This window comes from Arvicanthis niloticus, chromosome 6 (assembly GCF_011762505.2).
Source record: "Arvicanthis niloticus isolate mArvNil1 chromosome 6, mArvNil1.pat.X, whole genome shotgun sequence".
Lineage (NCBI taxonomy): Eukaryota > Metazoa > Chordata > Mammalia > Rodentia > Muridae > Arvicanthis > Arvicanthis niloticus.
In genome coordinates this window covers 8,751,636-8,776,880 of record NC_047663.1, presented here as the reverse complement: position 1 = coordinate 8,776,880, position 25,245 = coordinate 8,751,636, and the positions used below count along the sequence as shown (strand labels likewise).

The following is a 25,245-nucleotide window of genomic DNA, read 5'->3' as shown; positions in this document are numbered from 1 at the left end:
CACTAGGAGAGAATTTTAATGTTTTCTTACTGCTTTATCAATGTCATGGAAAAAATACAAAGTTTAGAGTCTAGAACCAACCAGGTAGATTTAGGAAAGGGGTGTGTGTGTGTGTGTGTGTGTGTGTGCGCGCGCGCACCCGCTGCTGACCAGAGGCACAGCTCTGTAGCTATGTCAATGCCTACCTACGTAGGAGCACCAGTCAGGAGCCCAGTGAGCATTTCAGGGGCAGAATCTAGGAGGCCTCTGGAAGCAGAGCAGCCCATGGCTGGTCACCATGTGGCCAGACTCTATTTGTAATTCAGCTTGCTCTCTCCCCAGATTCCCACTGCCTATGCTAGAACAGGGAGTGGGTCAGCCTGCTCCCAGCACAGAAAAGTAATGAGCCACCACCCCCCAGAGCTCGGGCCTCTGCCTCTACTCATGTTCTGGGTAGAGTTATGGGAGCTGAGCAAAACAGATTTCAGAAAAACAAACAGCCAGCCAGGAGCGGCGGCGCACACTTGCTTCACACTTGTAACCCCAGCTCCTAGGGAACGGGAGGCTTGTTACGAGCTCGAGGCCAGGCCGGCTTGGGCTACAGAGTGAGACTGTATCTCAAAAAGCCAAAAAACAAACAAATAAAAACCCACTTTCATTTCCCTGGAATTCGAATCAAATACGGTCCTGTTTTGTTTCGTGTTTTTTGCTAAGCCTGGCCCAAAGCCCAAGGGAGGAGCATTAACAAGCCAAGCACAGCTCACACTCTGGGGAATAATGTATCACTTAAGCATCCTATTCCAGAACTTTCCTACACAGTCCTCCTTCAGCCATGAACAGCTATGGAGGTGGGGGTTCAGGGACAAATACTAGTGGCGGCTGCCCTGCCACAATCCAACCTGGGCAGGGTCCGTACACCCAGACTTAGGTCAGATAATAGTCATTCTGCCACCAAAACAGTCGCTATTTTCCTGGTAGGGGATTCTGACAGTGCTCTATTCAGGTTTAAACATAGTAGCAAGGAACGAACACACACCCATGGGCAGAGCCAGCCCCTTTCCTGTTCCTAGTGTCACTGAGGAAGGGGTCCTTCTTGAAAACCCAAGAAGCTGGGAGCTGGGGGTTCCCTCTCTGCCCTAGCCCGTCCTGGCCCTTGGGAAAGGCTGCATTTAGTGTAATAGTTGAGACTGTCCCCTGGCTCCAGCTGAACCCCACCCCAAAGAGCACCAGTCTTCCAGTGAGGAGCCAGGGGTGGAGGAAGGAGGAGCCCGAACATGTGGGCACCTCTGCCTCCTGCTGCATATACCTCCCCGGTAGGCACCAGACACAAGGTGGACAAAAGGGAGCCAAGTGCCCATGACCTTGGAGAGAAGGCCACACCTGGCTGCCCTGCCATTTTGGCAGCAACTCAAACTAACATCTGGCATCCATCTGAGGCCAGGCTGGAAGCAAAGGGCCCGGAGGAAAATGGATTCCTGCTGGGACTCGGATCTGTCCCAGGCTGGTGCGGTAAGGAAGGATAGGTCAGAGTCAGGTCGCCAGGCGCCAGTACCCATGCTACTTCCCTGGCACCCCAATCCCCGAGGTCCAGGGTCTACTCCAAAGAGGCTCTTAGCTGCACCTACAGAGTAAGGTCAAAGGTCATAGTGAAGGCAGCAGCAGGGCAAAGATGCAGCCTGGAGCTGTGGAGGCTACTTTCAACTTTCTGTCCAGCCTCAAACTCGGATCTCGTCTTCCTCCTCCTCATCCATGAAGGAGAATTCCTTGTCTGGCTGCCTTGGGGGAGCAGCCACCGCCCTGTCTGGGCCTCTGAAAGCCGGGCTGCGCTCCTCAAGGACGCCTGAGGTGTAGCTGGACAGGGAACTGCTGTCCCGAGTGGTGTGGCTGCCCACGCTGCGTGCTGAGCTGGGGCTGGGGGCTACCGTCGCCCATCCGTCATCCTCCACAGCATGGGGGGGCAGCATGGAGGCCTGGTCCCAGCTGGCCTTGCTTTCCTGTCTCCCTACAGAAGGAGCTACCTCCAGCATAGGGGGCGCCTGGACAATGCCCCTGGGACCTTCTTTGTCACGGTAACCACCACCTTCCTCCTCCTCCTCCTCTGAGCCCCACTGGTCCTTGTCCATGATGCTGAGGACGTCTCCCAGCATGGAGGGCCCCAGGTCGATGTGGAAGGACATGATTGACTCAGCATGCTTCAGCCCATAGCTGACTTTGGGCATGATGGGTAAGTCCATCAGGTCCCCAAAGGCCTGTTCATCAAGGAGTGGGTCAGGTGAGTGGGGGCCTGTGGCCCCGTTCCGACGGGGACTCTTCGGGCCACCATCTCTAGCATCTGCCTTCTTCACAGGACTGGAAGACAGGCTCTTGGGCAGCTTGCTGGAGTCCTTCTCGGCAGCTTCCTTCTCATTGAGCTGAGGCAGGGACATGGCATTCTTGACAAACAGAGCTGAGTCCCGCAAGGAGCCCAGCATATCTCTCTGCTCCCGGTCCCCTCTGGTTACAGACTGTGACCGTTTACTGCCCCGGAACTTCCGGGACAGGAGGCTGAGTTTGGAAGACGAGGCCTGCTCATCCAGGGACTCATCGTCAGCCTCACCGGCCTTGCTGGTGAGGAAGGAGGTGTCCCCAAAGGCGTCCCCAGCCCGGCCCACATGCATGGTGTGGCGGAAGTCACCCAGCGGGGCACTGATCATCTCGGCCGTGAGGTCCGCGCGTGAGCGGCGCTTCGAGTTCACAGAGCTGGACACCAGCTGCTTGAGAATGGGCATCGTGCTGGCTGCGGGGGGGAGCTGGGCACTCCCAAGGCAACAGGCAGGTGTGGGGTCAGATCTGAAGTCCAGCAAGTGCAAAGGGTAGATGGGGCAGTCAGAGGGCTGTAAGCAGAGAACAAGAGGCAAAGGGTTAATAAAGACTGGTACCCCCCAAAAGGTTAATATATGACATCCACCCACCAAAGGTCAAACATTTAACCTCTGCTTTCTCATCAAAACTATTGGAAAAGTCATCCACAGTGGATTCCTAACCTCGTCATTCCTTCACCCACGTTTCCTAAACATGGAAGGGTATTTGTAAGTTGAGCTAGAGTTTGGTACTAGAGACATATTTTCTCTGAAACCTGAGAGGGAAATAATCTCCCCCAAACCCCACCCCCATCCCTGCCTAAACTGGAACACTGAACAAACCGCCCTCATCGGCAGTTACAGGTCCAATGGACACTGCAGCAAGTAGGTTCCAGATAGCTGGTCTGCAGGCAAGCTCCAAGAACTTCCTGTTTCTAACCTGAATCCCTGTAGTGTTGGACACCTCAGCCCGAGTCAGAGAGAACAGAACGGCCAGGCCAAGCCTAAATGCTGTCCGTCACTTCCATACATGTAGGCAGTTGGCCATCCTGGCTCTCCCTCTGAATCAGAATTGGGATGGATTTGTGGGAACTCACAGGACCAGCTCAGCTCCTTGGCCTTTCAGCCCTCATGGAGGTGTCCCATACATGGAGACTCCTGCCTGTGACATCACTGTGAGGCCCCAAAGCTCTGTGTAACAGGCTTCATCTCTCATCCTTTGGGAAGATGAAGTTGGAAAAAAAAAAAAAAAAAAAACCCTCCTGCTTTATTATTAGGGCCAAATGACTTTATCTTGGGATATGCAGGACCATGGGTGACTGACTAGAAACCCAGAGGACAGCACAAGGAGATGTCCGGCAAGGGCTACACTAGGGCTACACTGAAGTTCTGTGTCAGTGTCCCAAGCCAGGCCCTTTCTCCCCAGCAGAGCTGAGCAGGATAGACAGGTTTAAGAATTTAATAAGCAGAGTGGGCAGTGGGTGATGGATGGGGCTGGATTCCCCAGGTGTCTGTCCCCTCCCCATCCTGCTGACAGCTACAGAGCGAGGTCTTACCCAGAACCACCTATCCTACTTGCAGAGCTCAGACAGCGAGGCCTGGGAGGCTTTGGTTGTTTCCACTGTCACATGCTAGATCATCCCGGGCCACGGTGGCTTTGCTGGTCTTCCTGGCTGCTAGCATTTCTCATACTCTTGTTCTTGCTTTCTTAGCTAAATAAACAACCAACACCCCCTACCCCCAAACAACTCTGATCATAAGTCCACAAGTGACACTCTCTTCTCTGTGAATCTCCCAGGACTATCCCTGCTGCTGGCCTTGATGTCACTGCTAGGCAGCAATCCTTCCCTTGCTCTCTCACCCTACTCTTGGGCTTGATACAAAGGTATCCTCTTCCAACACTCCACCATCCGGTGCCACCAACATCCTCAGCCAGGACAATGCTGCTCCAAGGAAGGCCTCATAGCCGAGGTTAGTCCTCCAGGCCACCTGCGTCTCATGGCATCTCCTGGCAGGCACCTGTTATATCACCCTGTCCCTGCCAGCTGGATGCTAACCTCCCTGCCAGACTAGGGGCTTCCAGAGGGTTCTAACAGGTGTCAGTTCTAAATCCTGTCCAGCACCATGTGTCACATAGCTGGACTTCACTCATTTAAAGTGTGGCCAGGCCGGGCGGTGGTGGCGCAAGCCTTTAATCCCAGCACTTGGGAGGCAGAGGCAGGTGGATTTCTGAGTTCAAGGCCAGCCTGGTCTACCGAGTGAGTTCCAGGACAGCCAAGGCTATACAGAGAAACCCTGTCTCAAAAAACCAAAAAAAAAAAAAAAAAAAAAAAAAAAATAAATAAATAAATAAATAAATAAATAAATAAATAAATAAAGTGTGGCCAAGTCTCACTTTCCAGTCCCTCAGTATCTCTCCCCTTCTGCCTTCATGTCAGCCCCTTTCAGCCCATAACATAGCTTCTGGGTTCCTGGCTTGACTTCTCTATGCCCTCTGACTCCCTAGATTCTATAATTCTACATCAAATAGCCACCATCCAGTCTGATGACCACCCCCACCAGGGAGAGTGGATGCCCCTAACCACCCCTAAGCACCCCTGCTGGTCTCAAAGCAAACACCAAGGGGAGCCAAGGAGAACCCCAAGCCAAATGTTGAGGCTCTTTAGCCTAAAATATAAAAGGCCCAGGGAGCTGGCTCAGTGGATAAAACATGTGCCACTCAAGTGTGAGAACTGAGTCCCAGATGCCCAGAACTCATGTTAGGCTAGATATAGTTGCATCCCAGCAGTGCTACAGAGAGACAGGAGGCAGAGAGAGAATCCACAGAAGCTTGCAGGCTAGATAGCCCGGCCTACACCATGGTTAACGAGAGACCCTGTCTGGTGGGAGGTGAGGCGGGAGGTAGTCCCTTAACCACCATACATAGACTGCACTGTGATACGTGTTTGATTTTTTTTTTTTTTTAATGTGTGTGGGTCTTTTGCCTGTATGTATGTCTGTGTGCTACATGCATGCAGTGTTCGTGGAGGCTAAAAGAGGGTGTTGTATCCCCTGCAATTGGAGTTGCAGCTATGAGCCACTATGTATGGGTCCTGGAAACCAAACCTGAGTCCTCTGGAAGCACAGCCAGTGCTCTTAACAGCTGGGCCATCCCTCCAGCTCCCCGACCCCTAATTAGAAAGAAAACAAACAAACAAACAAACAAACAAAAAAAAAAAAACAAAAAAAAAAAAAAAAAAAAAAGAAAAAAGAAAAAAGAAAAAGAAAAGGATGCCTGGTCTCTGTCATCATAATGTGATCCTGGAGATCCCTCTGGCTGGTTTCCTTGCTGCGGTAACCAGAAGGGTGAGACGAAGGTGAGCCGGATAGGACAGCAGGCTGCTCCACTGAAGAGGTGACTCTGCCTCAGCTGGGTTCACACCCCAGGGAGCTGGCCCAGCTTGGGGTGGGCACCTCTGAGGCTTTCTTCTGATGCTGGGTCCTTAACTAGAGCGACACTTGTTATCCGCTAACCATGGAGTACCCTTCCTATCCAGAGAAGGAAGGAACCTTCTGCCGTCTAAAAACAGCCGTATTACTCTAGCCTGAGGATGCTTGGGGCCAATCAAAACATTTTTTTCAACTAGGGGTGTTGTTGGCTGAGTGCTACGTAGAACATTCATAGCACCCCTGGTCCCTGTTGTTAGGCACCAACAACATCCATTCCCCACACCCTCCACTCATGGCATCCCAAATGGCCAGGACACTCATTCTCTATATTGTCTGTGAGGCGAAACTGAGAAATGCTTTCCTAGGGTAAGACCACACGAAACAGGGACAAGAGGAGTTAGAGGCCAGAGGAGCACCCAATATTACACCAACTTGTGAAAAGGCTTCATAGTAAGTCCAGGAATCCCCCTCAAGACCTCGGAAGCTTGTTCATACTGTGGCTTCCCATCTGAAGTGTTCACTAGAAAGAAAAGGAAGAGGAACCACAGGCTCAGCAGCCCAGGATTCTCCAGACGTGTCCCCACGGCCACCCAGATGGACCAAGGACCGAGATTATAACAGTTAGAAGGAGGGGGGATCCATCCTCACCCCGTTAGCGACCCCACCCCCAGCACTACTTTGCCAGTAGAGCTATAAAAATGGGGATAGTAGGGACACTCAGTGACAGTCACTGTGGCACTCCATCCTAGGCCAGACCTTGTGCCCCTCCCCCTCTGCCTCCTGAAGCAGTGACGGGCCTATGCAATGCCATCCACTTCCCGTGATCTTGCTCCTGGGACTGGGTATAGGCTGCATGGCTTATGATTAACCGTGTTCAATATCCAGCAAGAGAGCTTAGAGTCCCAACTCTCCCTGTTAGCCTGGGTGAGCCAAGGCCTTGTCTAGGGTCTCAAGAGTTTGTGTACCTGCAACACAGCACACAGCAGGCCGCAGGGTCAATGAAAACTCAGCCAGTAAGTTGTTTGAGGTTGTTGGCTTTAAGTGCCCAATCAAAAATGAGTCACCTAAGCTTCTAATGGACAAAGGTTTGGGCTGGAAAAAACAGTCAGGGACATTAGGGGGAAGCAGAGGGTGAGGGGCTTGTGTCTAGGTAGAAGCTGGGCCTGCCTGGAGCTGGCACTGGAGGCCTCTAGCTCACTGCTGAAAGGGATCTGACCACAGGGGCTGCAACTTTGGGAGGAATGTTGCTAAACACCATGAGTCACCCCTGGGGAAGTACCGAAAACAGGCTGCCCCATGAGGCAGGTGGGCATCCCACCCCCGAGGCCACAACCCACTTTCTTGGGTCAGCAGCTTGCAAGTTGGAGGGCAACAGCACCTTCCCCTAAGGCACCGTCAACAAGCCCTGCCAACAGCCCCACACACAGTCCAGACTCTAGACCTGTCACCACCCTCCCTGGCGAGATGAATGGTGAAGAATTGGCCAGTAGACTGACAAACAGGTCAGACTACATCAATGTATCCCACTCCAAATGCCCAGGCAGTGGCCTGTCCCTGGCATCTCAGCCCTAGGCGGGAGCCAGAACTATGCTCTCCTGAGACAGCCAGTCAGGCAGGCCTCTTGCTCTGCAGCTGACTGGAGGCTCACCCCAGTCAGTATACAGAGTTAGGCATGCTTCGTGGACCACTACCAACGGCAACCACACCCAGTCAGTCCTTCCCTGGTTCTTCGTCTTGAGTCCAGCACTAGGCAATGTGGCTGGACAGAAGGCGGCACTGGAGGCATGGAAACTTTGGCCACTGGCTCAGCCTGGCTGTGAGCAGTTTCATTTACCATTCACTCACTCACTCAGTTACTGTAATACTGTAGACCCTCACACTATCCACATATAGCCAGCCTGCCCGCTGTGCTTGCAAGGGTTCCTTCTGTACCGGAAGATTCAGCCAGCCCCAGTTAGAAAGCCTTCTGCAGCGGGGAATTCAATTCTACAGCTGTACAAAACATGCACAGATATCTCCTTATGATTTATTGTCAGCTCTGCCTATCAACCATTCACACTGTGTTGCGTACCCAAGGAACCCAGGGCCTACTTGAAGGACACAGGATGGATGATACGTTCAGGTTATATGCAAACCGTGAAATTTTAGACAAAGGACTCTGGGACAAACATCTGGAATTCGGGTATCTGAAAGGTTCCGAGAAAGCAATCACCATGAATATTAAGATGACTGTATTCTTCTAGGCCGTGAAAACAGAACATTACCATTCCCAAGGTAAAGCTGACGAGGAGTTGGGGGTGGGAGTGGGGTGTAAAGAGGGGACCAGGTGATGTAAGCGAGGGTGGAAGTGGGGATACTGGATGAGGGTGCTCTGAGGAAGGGGCACTGTGAACTGAGACTTGAGCAACCAGGAGGCATCTGTGTCAAACCGAGGCTGGCGGAAACCGCACGACATTTCTGGGGGTGGGAACATGCTTGTAGTATTTGAGGGACAAAACAAAAATCCACATGGTCAGAGGAGGCCAGGTAAGGTGTGTGTGTGTGTGTGTGTGTGTGTGTGTGTGTGTGTGTGTGTATTGGAATGTAAACCAACAACCTTGGGAAGTTCCTGGTGGCGGTTGACCTGGAAGCCATGGGGGAGGGGGAAACAGAAATCCAGCCAGGATATTATTTTCTGGAGTTTGGGGCAAGGAGGAGGCAACACATGAGTGTGGCTGGGGAGGACACAGGGGGACACATCCTGGGAGTGTTTCAGAGTTGTGGCCAACAGAAGTTGAGATGTCCCCAGTGGCAGATCAAAGGGCAGCCTCCATGGAGACTCCAGGGATCCTTTCCCAGAGCTGAATCATACAAACCTCTTTCCACAGGGCCAACACTGGACCTGCCCCTAGGCAGAACTTAACTTTGTCCAAGTGTCCAGTGTTAATACATCAGGACAGGAAAACCAGCATGCCGCAGGCCACATTTCTCCCAGAGAAGCTAGCGCTCCGCCTTTTGACAGTAGAGAGAGCTCTGGTATTTTCTGGAACACTCACTAGCCTTTATGAAACTTTTAAAAAGCTGCAGAGTGCTAGGGACAGCTGAGGGACAACTGAGGGACAGCAGAGCTATAGCAGCTTTGACACATTGTTAGGAGGAGGAGGAGGAGTTCTAAGGGGTGTGCGCTGGGGTTAGAGAGGCAGGAAACTGGTGTATCTGAAAGACTGTTAATACAAGGAACTTGGGATGTACTGGTTTAAGATACCCTCTGGCCTGAACAGTCACAACTCCAGGACATAAAAAGCTGGAGACAAAACCATAACCGATCATTAAGCCCCACCCCCCCATCCTACCACAAACATCGCTAAAAGACCTGGGTACAGTAAGGAATCAGGTTGAGAGAAGGGAATGCCATATTAAGGGACTCAGCTCAGACCACAGGTTGAAGGCACAGTTAATTCTCTCTCCAGGCCACTGCTAAAACAGTGATGCAGTATTCAAAGTGTGGAAGTGCCACGTAAGAACACCCACCTAAAGTGCCCTTTATGTGAATATATGGGTTCACAATTCTTGTGTTTTTATCTTTTTTTTTTTTTTTTTTTTTTTTTTTTTTTTTTTGGAGACAGGGTCTCACTATGTAGTTCTGGCTACTCAGAACTCACTCTGTAGACCAGGCTGGCTTCGAACTCACAGGTTCGCCTGCTTCTGCCTCCCATCCGCTATGGCGAAGGGTGAGTACTAACTAGCCATGCCAGCACAGGGTTTCTATAGGTAATGTGCAAACTGCCAACCATGCAGTCATTAATTAAGTTTTAGTTTTGGTCTTTTAAGAAAAATGAAATCAATGGCCAGCCGTCTAAATCTGTGGATTCCCTATCTGTGGACTCAGTCAAAAGAAAAGATCTCAGAAACAGGCTGGGGAAAGAAGTCAGTGGAGCAGGTAAAGCACATGCCATGCACAACGATCTGAGTTCAATCCCTGGTGGGCGCACACATCAGGCAGAGATGGGCAAATCCTGGGGGGCTCCCTGGTCAGCCAGCTTTAGTAGAAGATCCTATCTTCTAAGTAAGGTGGGGGCTGGAGCGATGGCTCAGCAGTTAACAGCACTGGCTGGGTTGATTTCTATCACCCATATGGTGGCTCTGTAACTCTGTAACTCTAGTCCCAAGGGATCCAATCCCTTATCCTGGCCTCCGCAGGCACTATGCATGCATGTGGTACATGTACAACTGTGCACATAAAACACTCGTACATACAAAATAAATACATCTAAAAACAATTTTTTTTTAAAGTAACATGCAGGACTGGAAGGCTGGCTCAGTTGGTAAAGCACCTGCCGTACAACCTGGCAACCCAAATCCAACCCCTGTAACCCTAGGAAACATGGAAGGGGAGAACCAACTTCACAAAGTTGTCTCTGACCTCTACACTCACTATGACAAGTGCACGAACCCCCTCCACCCAGGCAATCGTCATGTACAGACACATGTACAGACTAATACACTAGTAATAAACGTTAAGTCTCTAGTCTCCACACACATGTGCAGGCAGACGAAACACCCCCTATCACTACACACACAAATACTGAACATGTACAAGCCGACCCCATCTTTATTCTGTCAACAACATAAGGCAACTATTTTCCTAGCATCCACGTCACACTGGAATGTGGGACTCTCCAGACAGTTTAAAGTGCCCCGGGGGGATATGCACACATTACATTATGCTGTCTCACAGAAAGGTCTGAGTATCTGTGGATTTTGGTAGCCCAGGGGACCTGGAACCAATCCATTGTAGATGACAGCTGTGACGGTTCTGGTATGTCCTTCCCACACGCCAATGGATTGTCATGTAGCCCAGGGGTACGAGTGGGTGCAGAAATGTGGCGCCCTGGGGTCACAGAGATGATCCAACCCAGTGGCCTAGATGAGGCTTTGGTGGGGGGAATGGGGAGGGGACAGAGAGGGATAAGGAGAGGTGACTTGCCAAAGGTCATGGAGTTTCTGAGGGACCCAGGTGGTACTAGAGCCCAGATCTCCTCGGCCAATCTGAAAGTTTTCCCCAAGTAACACCTGCAGCTGGATCACAGCCAGGACTGAGGTCAGACATTTCTGACTCTTCCATCATCTTGCCCAATGTAAGAGACAGAAAAGGAGGCTAGGAGGAATAAGGGTGTGTATGTGTGTGTGCGCGCGTGTGTGTGTCGGGGTGGGGGTGGGGGTGGGGGATGGGACACATTTCACAAGGCTGGGAGAGTCACAGCACCTGATCCCAAGAACTACTTACATCCTAATGACCTCGGGACAGGGTGTCCAACGGGCACCCACAACTGTGGGACAGCTGAGGAGCTGAGGCAGGAGGACAGCAAGTTCAAAACTTGCCTGGGCCAGAGTAATTCCACCACCTCCACATCTACAAACAAAGCTGGTGGAACTGCGTCAAAGGAGGAGAAGTCCCAAACGCACAGATATTCATCATCAAATCAGCACACGCCGGGAGAGAACCAGACGCATGGCAGTAAGGGGCGGGCTGAGAAAATGAGGAAGCACGAGGCCCGTGGACTGTCATGAAACCATGATGGGTGGGGGCGGGGTGGGGTGGAGTCTGTCCAGAGGTCATGCAGCCACATGGGACAGTTCCCCAAATGGCAGGCAGTGGCACTTGGGGAAAGCGGGCACACATGTCCATCCACTCACAGCTGACTCAACGCCACACAGATACACATTCATTGAGAGGGACAGAGGGAAACCAAGGTATGAGGCTGGGCTCAAGAGAAAAGCTGGCTGAGGCTAGGTGTGGGGAGTGCCTGCCTTTAATCCTAGCACCTGCAGGCAGAGGTAAGTGAGGCCAGCCTGGTCTACACAGTGAGATCCTGTCTTTAAAAAAAGTTCCCTGGCATGTGGGGTGTGTGTGTGTGCGTGCAGGGTGGGTGCATGCTCCTGTGTATGTGTGTGTGTATCATGGCTCACTAACAGAGGACAACTTAAAAGGGGTAAATTCTCTCCTTCCACCACGTATGATCCAGGGATGGGGGTGGGGGTTGAGCTTGCTAGGTGCCCCATCTCCCCACCCTTTATAAACAGGGCCTCTCAGGACCTATCTCAGGTCCTTGCCCTTCCACGTTACCAACTGAACTATCTCCCCTGCCTCTCCTCCCCAAAGTTCCCTTTAATATGGTGAAGCTGCTTTTAATAATAATAGTAATAAATCCCAAAGCTTCAAAGGCTTAAGGAAAAGACTTTAATTTCAAAACAGCTTAAAACTCTCCAGTTGTCAGGGCTCAGCAGCCACAAGAACAAGACGACATCAGCCAGGGCTAGCGTGGCTCTGCGCATCCACAGGCATCTCTCCCACTGACATCTGTCCCTCCTCCCTCCCCCAAGCCACCCCCAAGTCTCATGTTTAAGTGTCTGGGAGGTAAGAGTAGACCATCTATAGAGATCTGAATGCTGGAGAGAAGGCTTGGCAGGCTAAGACTGAGGGCCTTGGGTTCAATTCCCGGCACCCACATGGCTGTTCACATCTGTAATTTCAGTCCCAGGAGATCTAACAGTCTCTTCTGGGCTCTACGGCACTGACTGCACTTACACACATGCATGTAAAACACCCATACACATAAGATAAAAGCAAGATAAATCTGTGACTATCGACCCATAGTCCTATGCCAGATGAAACACTCATTCCCAGATCTGTATAGATTGATCACCTGTCCGCCACCCCACCCCCTACTTCTCACCCCCACAAAGAACACTAGCAGCTGCTTCCTGGTGCTCAAGCCTTCTTGACCAAGCAGGTGACCCGTGACAACCACACCCACCCAACAGAGACTGGCCTTCAGCCAGTGTCACTGGAGCTTTGAGCTGGAAGTCAGCCACCCACAGGACAGTGGGATCTAGTCGAGAGACACTCCAGACAGTTGAAAGCCTGGTTTTTGCTCCTCCCACAGCCCCAGCTTGGCCACCCCAATACTATGAGCAAAGAGGGAAAACAGGAAAGGGCAGGCAGGGGTCACCTCAGTGGACCCTGCACAGAAAAATTATGGCTGCCAACTATTCCACTTTACAGGGTACCTTGTGTATCTAGCATAGAGCCGGGAGAACAGACATATACTTTTCTGAACCTCAAAGCCATCACGCAGGAGGTTCTCATGATCATGTCTGTTTTACAGGAAGGGGATTTGAGGCTCCAGCAGGTTAAATTTCCTCCCTCCCTCCCACAGTTTCCAAACCGACTGGAGCCCATCTCTGGCAAACCTTGTCACAGTATGCTTTGGGGGGGCTGAGGAGCATGGGCCTAGGAAGGCTGTTACCCTGAAAATGATTGGGACCAGAATCCACATTACCAACTCCCTGGTTAGAGGTTCGTCTCTAGGGACAGCTGAACATGATGCCTCCCAGAGTCCTACAGAGGAGGCAACGGAAAAGGATCTGTGAGAACTCTAAGCCAGGTGTCCCCTGGGTACTTAGGAATGGGGTCGGCACAAGGCCTCGTTTCAAATCTTTCTCAAGGAAGCCTCACCCAGTGCTGAGCCTCAACCTTTCCAGATCCCAAGGAGAAAGATCAGAATCCTGACCCAAGATAGCTCTTTGATTCTTAGATCTGGGTATTTACTGCACCGTTCCCAGAGGCCAACCAAGCCTGGCCAACACTGCCCAAGCCGACAAGGGCACAGCCTACTTCCCAGAGATAAACACCCCTTCTTTGATGGGTTCTTCCTGGAAGGGAAAGTGACTGAGGCACCAGACATTACTTGGTGCTTTCCACAGCTGTGTCGGGAAGTGTGTCACCTAGGAATCCCTGCTTTTGGGAACTGGAGGCACAAGGGTGGGGTAGCAGGATGCTGGAGATGGGTGGGGACCAGAGTCACCCAGCAGCGTGTGTGTGTGTGTGTGTGTGTGTGTGTGTGTGCGCGCGCGCGTGTGTGTGTGTATTTGTGTGTGTGTCTACATAATTGAAATTTTTATATTAGCCAGGTGATAAGCAATGCATGTCTTTAATCCCAGCACTCAGAAAGGCAGAGGCAGGCAGATCTCTGAGTTCAAGGCTAGCCTGGTCTATAGAGTAAGTTCCAGGACAGCCAGGGCTACAAAGAAAAACCCTGTCTCAAAAAAAGGTTTTGTATTATTTATTTATATGTATGTGTTTATATGCAATTATGACGACAAGCAAGTGTTCTTAACCCCTGGGCCATCTCTTCAGCTTCAGGTTATTAAATATTCCATACCTGACATCCAGTACAATGGTCCCTGGCTTCAAATGGCAGTTAAGATATATTAAATACTTCATACAAAGCCTAAGAAGGTGGCTCAGTCAGCAAAGTACTCACTATGCGAGCATTAGGTCCTGAGTTTAGATTTACTAGCACCTAGATAAGTAACCCAGCAGAGTAGCATACGCCTGTAATCCCGGGGCCAGGGAGGCAAGAAAGTTCCCTGTGTCGGATGGGTGAGCTCCATCCAGGTTCACTGGGAAACCCTGTCTCAAAAGAAAAAGCAGAAGGGTTGAAAAAATGGTCAAGGAGCTAAGAGGACCTATGTTTGGTTGTCAGCAGCTCACCCCTTCCTGTAATTCCAGTTCCAGGGGATTCAATGTCTCTGGCGTCTGTGGGCACCTGCACTACGCAGGCATGCACACACGCACGCGCACACTTAAATATATTAAAAGTGTAACGAGACATACCTCTTCTATGGAGCAGTACAGACTTAGATATCTTGCCCTCGCTGCGCAGGCAGGATTCTGCATTACAGATGGGGAATAAAGCCAGCCATTGTTCCCTCAGGACTGAAGGCACCAGTGCGCTGGTAAATCATGTCAAACGCCATCGCTAACACCCTGAGTTTCCATCCATCTATCCAGTCTGTCACAAATGTTTTATTCTTTGAGACTCTATAACTTCTATTTTTCCATAACTATGCCAGCGTGTAATTATTTCTGTGAGACTGGCTAGAAAATCACTTCTGTTCCCCACTGCCATTCTGTTTTGAGGATGCCCTGCCATGTTAGTCCCAGCAACAGGAGGTGTCCAACCGTAGCCTTCCCTGTGTCTGTCTCTCCCTGTCTCTGTCTTCCTTGTGTGTGGGGGGGGAGGGGGAAGGATGAATGGGGGGTGTCAAGACATGGTTTCTCTGTGTAGCCCTGGCTGTCCTAGAACTAACTCTGTAGATCATCAGGCTAGCTTTGAAATTGGAGCCTCTGCCTCCCTAGTGCTGGGATTAAAGACATGCACTGCCATTACCACCCCCCCCCCTTCCTTGTTTCCTTTGAGACAGGGTCTTGCAGTGTATCCCTGACTGGCCTGGAACTTGCTACAGACAGGGCTGGCCTCACACTTTCAGCTATCCTCCTCCCTCTGCCTCCAACTGCTACAATGACAGGTACACACACCAGGCTTTTACCGAACTGAAACTCCAAAATTCAAACATAACCTTTCCTTCCGAACATGTAGTGTGCATTTCTTTGATTACTAAGTATGAGTGTTTAAAAAAAATGTATTATTGTCATGCATACCTACTCTCTTGGAAATCGTTCCTCTATTGGCAGGAGAGGCTTCCCCTTTTCCAATAGACTTGCTTGATATCTTTAAATCCTAGTCCTATTCTGCAAATATTTTGGCAAATTTGGCATATGCCTGTTTACATTATGGTGATTCACATTTTGCCAAGTGGCTCATTTGTATGTGGTCCCAGCTGTGTCCTGCCTTCTGGCTTTTATCTCACCAATCAAAGACTTCTATTCCCCAAGTCTGGCGAACTCATGGGCTGGAGGGGGTGCAGGGGAGGCGCTAAAAGTATGGGAAATGCAGGGCAAACTACTCACAGGAACACAAAACACACCCTCCAAAAGAAATACAGAAAAGTGCAGCTGTCTGTGTGACCGATACCACTGAGTCACTAAAAGGGAGACACAAAGACCAGTAACAGTCAAGTGCCAGGCCTGGTGATCCCAATTACTCAGTGTGAGGCAGGAGGATCCCAGTCAAGACAGTCTCATTTACGTGGTAAATTCAAAGTAAAACTAGGCAATGTAGCCAAGAGCCTCTTTCAACATTAAGGTAGTGGTGGACTGATCATCTAGCCTGTGCTAGGCCCTAGATGATCCCTGGTAACTAACACACACACACACACACACACACACACACACACACACACACACACACACTAGCATTATATAAAATCTAACATGGCTGGGCGTGGTGGCGCACGCCTTTAATCCCAGCACTTGGGAGGCAGAGGCAGGCAGATTTCTGAGTTCGAGGCCAGCCTGGTCTACAGAGTGAGTTCCAGGACAGCCAGGACTACACAGAGAAACCCTGTCTCGAAAAACCAAAAAAAAAAAAAAAAAAAAAAAAAAAATATATATATATATATATATATATATATATATATATATATATATATATATAACATGGTAACACAAATAACAGTAAAAGAAACACAGAAGCAGGGAGTAAGCTAGGCTTGGTGGTTCATGCCTGCAATCTCAACACAGGGAAGTCTATGCAGGAGGATTAAGGCAGTATGACTGCACAGTAAGTTCTAGGCTAGCCTGAGCTACAGAGCAGGATGCTGCCTGTTTTGTTTATTCGTTTGTTTTATAAACCTGGTTATGGTGGCAGATCTTTGTGACTTCATCACAGCTTGGTTCTGCATGGTGAGTTCCAGGCCAGCCAGAGTTAAAAAGTGAGATTTTTGTCTCCAACTATAATAACAAAAACACAACACAACAAAAACAACAACAACAAAACCAGAAACAGGGGGCTGGAGAGATGGCTCAGTGGTTAAGAGCACTGACTGCTCTTCCAGAGGTCCTGAGTTCCAATTCCCAGCAACCACATGGTGGCTCACAACCATCTGTGATGAGATCTGATGACCTCTTCTGGTGTGCCTGAAGACAGCTACAGGGTACTCATACATAAAATAAATATTTTTTTAAAAAAGATTAAAAAAAAAAAAACATGTGGAGAGATAAGAACACTGGCTTCAGTTTCCAGCACCCATGCTGTGGCTCACAGCCATCTGTAACTCCTGTTCAAAGGGGATCTGATGCCCTCTTCAGGCTACCCTGGGCACTGCACACACACGGTGCACATACTGTGGAGGCAAAACACTCATACTCATAAAATAACAAAACTAGGAAAAAAACAGCAACAAAGAGCAATAATTTTCCTGAAGTCTTCAAAGAACCAGCCTTGGAAAATGGGTGGGAAGGAAGTAACAACAGACGTCTTCACTAGATGTGAACTCCTTCCTGATCCTGGATGGCTGTTGCCAGCTTCCACAGAGCTTTTCTGTTCCTCGTTCTGCTTCTTTCTGAAGCAGATCTGGAGTCTCACCAGGCAGAGCAGGGTTTGAGTATCCAGCACTAAGAACCCAAGTTTCTTTCTTCCCCCTGAAGTCATCCTGGCTGTTCTGATCTAGTTACCCTCCCATCTGTATCTCGAAGAAAGGAAGGGCATCATACACTGCCCATCCTGGTCCTTGGAAGGCTGGGGCAGGAGGAGGCCAAGCTCCAGTCCAGCTCAGGCTACAAGACAAGAGCCTATCTTCAAAGACGAGAGAGAAGGGGAGAGAAAATCTTGTCCTGTCTGCAACAATTGTCGTTACTGAACAGGACACTACGGCAGACAGGAAGTGTGTCATCCACAGTGACATCCTAAACCTAGCCACCCATATGGTAGCCACCAGCCAGGAAGGGCCATCAAGTGCTCAAGTTTTGGCTAGTATGAATCAGGAAACTTTTTTTTTTTTTTTTTTTTGGTTTTTCAAGACAGGGTTTCCTGGAACTCACTCTGTAGACCAGGCTGGCCTCAAACTCAGAAATCCACCTGCCTCTGCCTCCCAAGTGCTGGGATTAAAGGCGTGAGCCACCACTGCCCGGCCCTTTTTTTTTTTTTTTTCTAATTTAAAGTATTTTAAATTTTAAATAGGATGTTTGGTTCCTTTACAGGAAAACGTCAGAGTCTTGGGAAAACCTGAGTGTGTAGATCTCTGTGTGACTGTAAATTTTACGAAATCCAAACGCTGATCAAATATTTATAAAGTCTGGCATCCAGACTGTAGTACACTGTTAGTGTGACACACACGGTGGATGTTGAAACGTTTGTATCTTAAAGAATAATATACAATACACCATAGGTAATTTCTATACACTTACTTTTGCACTTATTTGAGATGGGGCCTTACTAGGTAGCCATAGCTGGCGTGGAACACTCTATGTAGACCAAGCTGGCCTTGAATTCACCAGAGGTTAGCCTGTTTCTGCCTCCCAAGTGCTAGGATTAAAGGCGTGTGCCTCTCCATTTTGTCCACTTACCTTTTATTTGTATTTGTGTGTGTGTGTGTGTGTGTGTGTGCCTGTATTGTGTGTGTATCTAGTGTGTGTCTCCTGAGTGTGCATGTGTGTGTATCTGTGTGTTTGTGTGCACCACGTGTGCATATGTGTCCACAGAGACCAGAGGTTAGATTCGCCTGGAGCTCAAGTTACAGGCATCCTTAAAGTGCCTGGCATGGGTGCTAGCAATCAACCTGAGGCCCTCTGAAAATGCAGCGCACATTCCTAACTGCTGAGCCATTTCCCAAGCCCCTCCACTGAAAATTTAACAACTGTGTAGAAATGGTAATATTTTGGGTGTACTGGGTTAATATAAAATTTCACTTCTTATTTTTAAAAAATGTGACTGTTAGAAAAGTTAACGTTAAACTGGGCAGTGGTGATGCACACCCTTAATCCCAGCACTCAGCACTGGGAGCTGGAGGCCAGCCTGGTCTACAAAGTTCCTATACAAGAAACCCTGTCTCAGTTCCAGGACAGCCAGGGCTACGCAGAGAGACCCTGTCTTGAAAAAGAAAAAAGAAAAAAGAAAAAAGAAAGAAGAAGAAGAAGAAGAAGAAGAAGAAGAAGAAGAAGAAGAAGAAGAAGAAGAAAAGACCCTGTCTCCAAAACCCAAAAATAAACAAAAAACTTATAGGAAAGTTAGTTATGTGCATGACTGGCCTTATATTCCTTTATCGGGGCAAGCAGTAATCACACTTGGACACAGAGTCAGGACTTCACACACGCTAAGCCTGTGTTTAAGCACTGAGCTACCCTCAGCTCCCAGCACTATGCTATTAACAGCACTGTCCGATGACTGCTGTCACCAACTGTCACATTCTCCAGTGGATTCATAGGCAGTCTCCATTATCTCCAATATGCAGCGATTCCAGCCTCCACCAGCCTGGGAGGACTGGCATTACCGATCAGTGTATGCTACCATGCCACCACTCAAATTTGCAATCCATAACAGTATATAAGAATACATGGTTCCTACGCCTGAGCCAGGCTGGCAAGTGGGGAAACACAACATATCTGAGTAATTAACCCCAAACCATAGTTGCAAGCAAAGAGAGAGTGAGTGCAGCCGGAGTGGTCTGGAAAGACTTCTCCCAAAGTTGGTCCTGGTACTTGGCATCTAGGATGTGAGATACTACCTTAGCTTCAGGGAGAGGGCCAGCCCCTGCACCAGGTGGTCCTCTCCCCAGGCCACAGTCATAACAAGTATGAAGCCAAGCAGACACTCCAGGTCCAGATGCTGTGTTCTTGCTAAATGGCTTTTAGTACCGAGTGTCTTGACAGTTTTTATCTTGGGTCCTTTTCCCAACAATGCCAAATACCATGGATCAACACCATAGTCTCCATCTTGAAGATGAAAAAGCCAGGGTTTAGAGAGCCCACAAGTCACCCAGGTCACACAGCTCCTAAGGACAGAGCTGAGAGAAGAATCTAGAGAAGTTTGATTCTCAACTCTGAGTGTTTCCACTCTGGTGGAAAGCACATGGGACAAAGGTGGTAGGGGACTCATCAAGCCCTGAAAGGGTGATGAGGGCTGCAGGGGCCAAATGCCCACAGGAAGCCCACCACTTCATAAACTGTGTTCTTCTTAAAGATTTCCCCAAGACCCACGAGATGGCTTACATCTGTAAAGGGACTTGTCATCAAGCTTGAAGGCCTGAGCTCAGCCTGCCAACCCACATGGTGAAAGGAGAGAACAGAACACACAAGGGTGTCTTCTGACCTCGCTGTGACCTCTGTGTGTGTGTGTGTGTGCGCGTGCGTGTGCACGCGCGTGTAAAAGAATTATTTTAAAGTATCTCTGGAGCTAGAGAGCGCAATTAAGAGTATTTGTTGCTCTTGTGGATAGGATCAGAGTTCTGTTCCCAGCATGCACACGAAGGCTCACAATTGTCTCTAACTTCAGTTCACGGGTTCTGGCTCCTGCCGAAAGCAGTTCACACACATGGTGAACATTCACTCATGCAGGCTAACACTGATACACATATATAAAAATAAATATATTTTTAAACTTTCCTCAGTCTGAGTATCTCATTTTCTACCATCCCAGAGAAAGGTGATGAATTCTGGGAAACAGACGGTGGGGTGAGGGAGGGATGCATCCTTCAGGGAGCCTTTGAGAGCTGGGAATTAACCTCAATCTCGGCCCAGTATCCATCTCTATCCTCAGTCCAGAACTCTCTGGCTTGAACCAGGGGAAGGAAGCCAGCAGGAGGGTGAAGGAAAAGGCTTCCCTCAGCCATAGCATGCCCACAAGGGAAGAGAAAGGAGCCAGGGCCTGGGAGAGCCCGGAAACGACAATTGGCCAAGGAGCCAAGACAACGAAGAACTAATGACCCAAGGACATCCGGCAGCTTCACTTGTTTACAGGGCCCTTCCTGGAAACGTGGGCTTTCAGGAGTCAGCGGCCCAACATAAGCCACCACAGGCGATAGGAGAGGGTGAAGTCGCTCAGGTCTGGAAGTAGCCCTGCTGCTGGTCATGGGGCTTCTCCTCCTGGTCTCAAATCAGAAGGAAGCTGCTGCGCTTGAAACCAGATCCACCCGTGAGGCTTGGCTTAGTTTCACTTTGCTTCTCCTAAAACTACTCCTTAGCTGAGAGGCAAACACAAGAGTACTGGGGGGGGGGGGGGGGGGCAGCTCCAGAGAAAACACCTAAGCAGGATGACAGATCTTCCAGCCTGGCTTGCTGGGGGACTTGGAATAAATGGGGTTAAGGGCCAGATCATAATCGGGCTTACCACACTGAGCTTGCTAACTATCTCTACCTCAGTTTCCCCATAGCTCACAGTCCTCTGCACAACACTGTAAGAGATGGAACTACTAGTCAACAGATTTGAGACGTGCGCTCAGCCGGTACCCCACATCTACAGAGCATGCGCAGTGACACTCGGGCTAATTTCAAGCAGGACCCACAGGCAGCCCTGATCGTACCTGCACAAACCCAAGCCCATAGGCTCTAGGGTGCTGCATGAAGCTGCCCTGAAGCCAAGGTACAGAGTCTGTCGTAGCTCAGCACTGCCACCCTGAAGGGGGTCATGAGGCAGCCCTGCCTAGGGCTTCCTTCTCCTTCACCTTTGACCTTTAGTGATGCAGGATGGAGAAGGCCAGCTCTTTTGAAACAGAACTTCAGCTCCTTCCGAGAAACAGTCTCCTTCTTCTCCAGAATAAGGGTAAGGAAGAGACACGGCTGAGGAGACCCTGGGTGCTACCAGTAATAATGCACAGAACCTCATAGGAAAGAGAGGTGCCAGACTCCTGGAGGGAGCCGTCTGCTCCTCTGCAACTCCCAGATTCTCCTGGGAGACCTCCACACAGGGCAGCGCTGGCCTCTGCTCCTGCTAAGCGCTCCCTCTCCACACACTGATAAAGCTTTAATGTCTATGGACAGGGCAGAGGACAGTAGAGGGTCCCCTCTCTGGTACTTCAGGGCCTGAGCAACATTCTGAAGAAAGGAGAGGGTCCTAACAGAACGGGAAGGGCTATGTGTGTGAGCAGAACAGAGAGGAACCGATGGAGATGGGGCGAATGCCAACATCAGACCTATCCAAGGGTCCCTTGCCCTACTCTGGGATTAAGGGCAGGGGTGTGCACACATGACACCCCTAAACTGTTTCCACCTCAGACCAAAAAGGGAGCGCCTACCTCAGCTTGAAAAGGTCAGGGGTCAGGTAGAGACCATCAGTCTCTAAAGGAGGTTCCACGTGCTAGCGATCATCCCCCCATCCCCCCCACACTGAACAGGAGTGTCATGCTAGCAGCGTCTGGGGTCTGGGGTCTGGGGCACAGGGAAGGGCTCTCGTGGTCCGTGGCTGGAAGGAAGCGGGAGGCTCCAGGAGGCCCACTGTAGGCTGGGGCTTCACCAGTATCAGTAGTAGGAATGTGGGCCACTAATGGCTGAACTTTCTCCACCAGGCAAGTCAGGCAGGGGTACTTTTAGCCACTCTCCATTCCCTCCCTCAATCACTGTCCCAGGCCCTGCTCAAGGATAGCTGGGCGTCCCAGAGGCACTTCAGAAGGATTAGCTGGAGTCAGCTGTCAGTAGCCTTCTGCTAAACTACTACTTGAAGTATGCCCTGGATCTGGGACTTGGTCCTTTCTGCCAAGGCTGAGGAGACACTTCTAGTCCTTAGGTCGGAAGACCTAACCATAGCTCAGGTCCGTGCTTGACTGCCAGGGTGAGATTGCTCAACCCCTCTCTCCACTCCTCAGCCTTATCGCTGGCATCAACCCAACTCCTCTGTTCTTCTGAGGGACAGAGTCCTCCCTCCCCTGACTGGGGCAAGCACCTAAGTGTCTGTGGGGCTGAGACAGTGGGATGGACGTCCCAACCAGAACAACTGGAGCTGCTACTCCGAGGCTATCCAGGATGCTGGCTTGCAAACCCCCTCCTCTGCCAATTCCATCCTCCCCCCCACCCCCCCAAACTGATTTCCGTGGCCCGAGGAACAGGCTGTGCCCAGCTGTTCCAGGCTCTCCTGGGAAAAGCTCTGAAGGGAGGGTCTAGGACCCCTTTACAGGTCAGCAAGAGACCACCCCAGGGACCACAGTTTTACAGAGGAGAACCCTCCCTTTGCTTGCGACTTCCTGCTGGGAAAGCTTGGATTGTCAGTTTCAAAAGCCGGTTGGGCGCACACACACAAGATCGGAACAAGATCCTGAAAGCAGGCATGTGTGAGCCACAAACTGAAGGGGGAAAGGAGGGTTCGAAAGAGGGGGAGACAGAAGCCCCCCAAAATGGAAGAAACGCTCAAAGGAACAGCATGAACATACAGACGGTGTGAGCAGTCGTACCTCAAGTGAGCAAGGGCTCCTGTGAAGCCCGAGAAGTTACCAGAGGGGCCGAGACACCCCATCAACACTGTTTGGTAGCAGGCTTTCTCTAGCATCCAGCCCCTTGAAGTCCGTGCTAAGACAGATCACCAGGCGCCCTGAAAAGCTGCCCTCCCGTATCTCCCAAGGTTCCACACAGTGGGAAATAGTTGAGGGGCAAAGTCCCCGGTTCACAAAGGAGATAAACCACATTAATCAGTAGTCACATACAGGCAGCTGATCAGGGCTGGAAGCACATGGTCCTCCCACACTCAGCCCTGTAGCAGCTTCTCAACATGGATAGTAGCTTCCAGGACTCTAGTGGGTGCCCCACTATTGCCAACTGCCCTTGGGTTGCCCAGAGGCCTGGCTCTGCTCCAGGACGCCGCCCCCTCCACTCCCCACCCCCCCCAGTTCTGGGAGAAACCTGTAACTAAGTTCCCCATAGTGTGGGCCCTGTTCTTTGTTCTTTAAAATTCACTCCATCCTACTGGTGGTCCCCTCCTGCAGCCAGGCCTCAGAAAGGGCGGGAGAAGCTGCTGCAGGCGTTACTGGAAACCCAGACGGGGCAAAGAAGTTGCAAGGCAGAGGCCCCCTGCCAGGGGCCTCTCATTGTTTATGCTCCCCAGATCTTTGGTCCAGATGGCTGCTGGGGGTAAGGATGAAAAGTATCCTAACCGCTCTAGCGAGAATGGACGAGAGGTTTCAAAGTAAAGACACCCACAAGGACACTTTCCTCATTCAACGGCTCAACTACCTAGGGAAAGAATGGGAGCTGTCGGCCCAGGGAGGGACGTGGGAGCCGGTCAGACTGCAAGAGGTGAGACTGTTGGAGGAGGGGAGAAGTTCCCAGCCAAGAAGAAAAGAGAAAGCATTGTATTTCCTTTTCATTCTCCCTGGGAGAAAAAGAAAACTTCCGAAGCCCAGGCCGCAGCATTTCATTGGGCAAACACAAGGAACCTGGTTTGAGTTAACAGAGAGGGAGCGCCCCTCCCCCAACAGGCACATACGCCAAGTCCTACGGTCTTCTCCCAGGAAGCTCAACCGCCATCTACCTCGCCAGTGTGGGACACTCACCCGCAGCAACCAGGGGACCCCCAACGGGCAGAGAGAGGCAGCTCCAGCAGGCGACGCCACAGACACAGGAGGGCAGATTTGTTCCTCCGGCTGGGGGCGCTCCAGGAATGGGGAGGAGCCAGACACCAGGATCTCAGCTTCAACGTCCCAAGCGAGCGGTTAAATCATTAACCAACCGCTACCTACTCGCCCCTGAACAAGCCTCGAGCACCATGCTCGGGGCGTACCGGGCGCGCGCAGGTCCCCCGCTTAAAAGCCTCGTCCCAGATTTCAAAAGGACGGTCAGCTCGGCCCAGCCCCACCCGGCTGCCGGGAGCCTGCGCCTCTCGCGGCCTTGGCCTCCAAGTCTTCCGAGGGAGGCGGGCGGGGCGGGAGAGGGAAGGGCTCGTGCGGGCGGGGAGTATTTGCTCGTTAGGCTATTGCCTTCCAACCGGCTCCTGCCCTCCTTTCTCCCAGGCCGGGCGACACCGGGTGGCGCCTACTGCAGTGTGTGTTCGAGCGGGAGAGCAGGAGCACACCCCTTTGCCACTACGGACGAACTCGGCTGTTATGCATGGAGAAGTCTGTGCGCACACACCCCCCTCGGGGCGACCGCAGCGATTGTTGTGTGCCTGCCCACGGCAACACACACCCCATTCCTGCGCGAGGGGGTGGACCTTTAAAACCTGCCCACTCACCCCACCCCGAGCAGCTCCCATATGGCCAGATCGGGGCGTCCTGACGACGTTGAGCCCTGTTGTTACCCCCCTCCTCCGCCAACGATTTTCTGGGATTTTTCTGGGTATGTGGCTCTGGTCCCAGCCATGCCTACCCACGCTGGACACAGAGGGGTGTGTGTGCCCTGCTCCTGGGTCCTCGTCCTCCCCGGGTCTTTCTACCTTCTCCACGTCACCAGGGGGTCTCGAGCCTACCCAGGCCTCACGCGGCCTCACAAACGGATGCTCATCGCCTACCTCGGTCCCCAGCTCCCCGAGCGCGGAGCAGAAGCGGCTGTGCGCTCCCCTCTGTGTGCTTGGCGCCTCGGACAGGTTGGCGACCCATGGCAGCGCCGGCGTTTGTTTCCTGACTCCCCGGGCTCCGAGTGTGCTAGAAGCTGGGACACTCCCCTCCCAGGCTCCTCCCAGCCCTCCCTCCCATACCCCTCCGCGCTGATGTCACTCCGCCGCAGCAGCCAATGGCTGTCACGGAACTCAGCCCGGCTGCTCGGCCTCCCAGGTTCAAATCTAAAAAAGCCTGAGACGCCCCCAACAAGATCCTAGTGGGGTAGACAGAGCAGGGCTTGCTTCGAGGAGTCGCGCCC

At 51.1% G+C, this 25,245-nt stretch overlaps 1 protein-coding gene across 3 annotated transcripts; it reads right to left on the bottom strand.

The window, feature by feature from the left end:
- Nucleotides 1-25,075, bottom strand: Cdc42ep4 (CDC42 effector protein 4). 3 transcript variants are annotated; one of them, XM_034506502.2, is made up of 2 exons: nucleotides 24,899-25,075; nucleotides 1-2,852 (listed from the first exon to the last, which is right to left on the bottom strand). In XM_034506502.2, exon 2 carries the CDS (start codon nucleotides 2,745-2,747, stop codon nucleotides 1,695-1,697), a length of 1,053 nt encoding a protein of 350 aa, XP_034362393.1. In that variant the 5' UTR covers nucleotides 2,748-2,852; nucleotides 24,899-25,075; the 3' UTR covers nucleotides 1-1,694. The 3 variants fall into 3 exon arrangements, with proteins under 3 accessions (XP_034362393.1, XP_034362394.1, XP_076791638.1); XM_034506503.2 differs by lacking the exon at nucleotides 24,899-25,075 and adding an exon at nucleotides 23,946-24,462; XM_076935523.1 differs by lacking the exon at nucleotides 24,899-25,075 and adding an exon at nucleotides 22,851-23,026.
- Nucleotides 25,076-25,245: the final 170 nt, after the last annotated feature.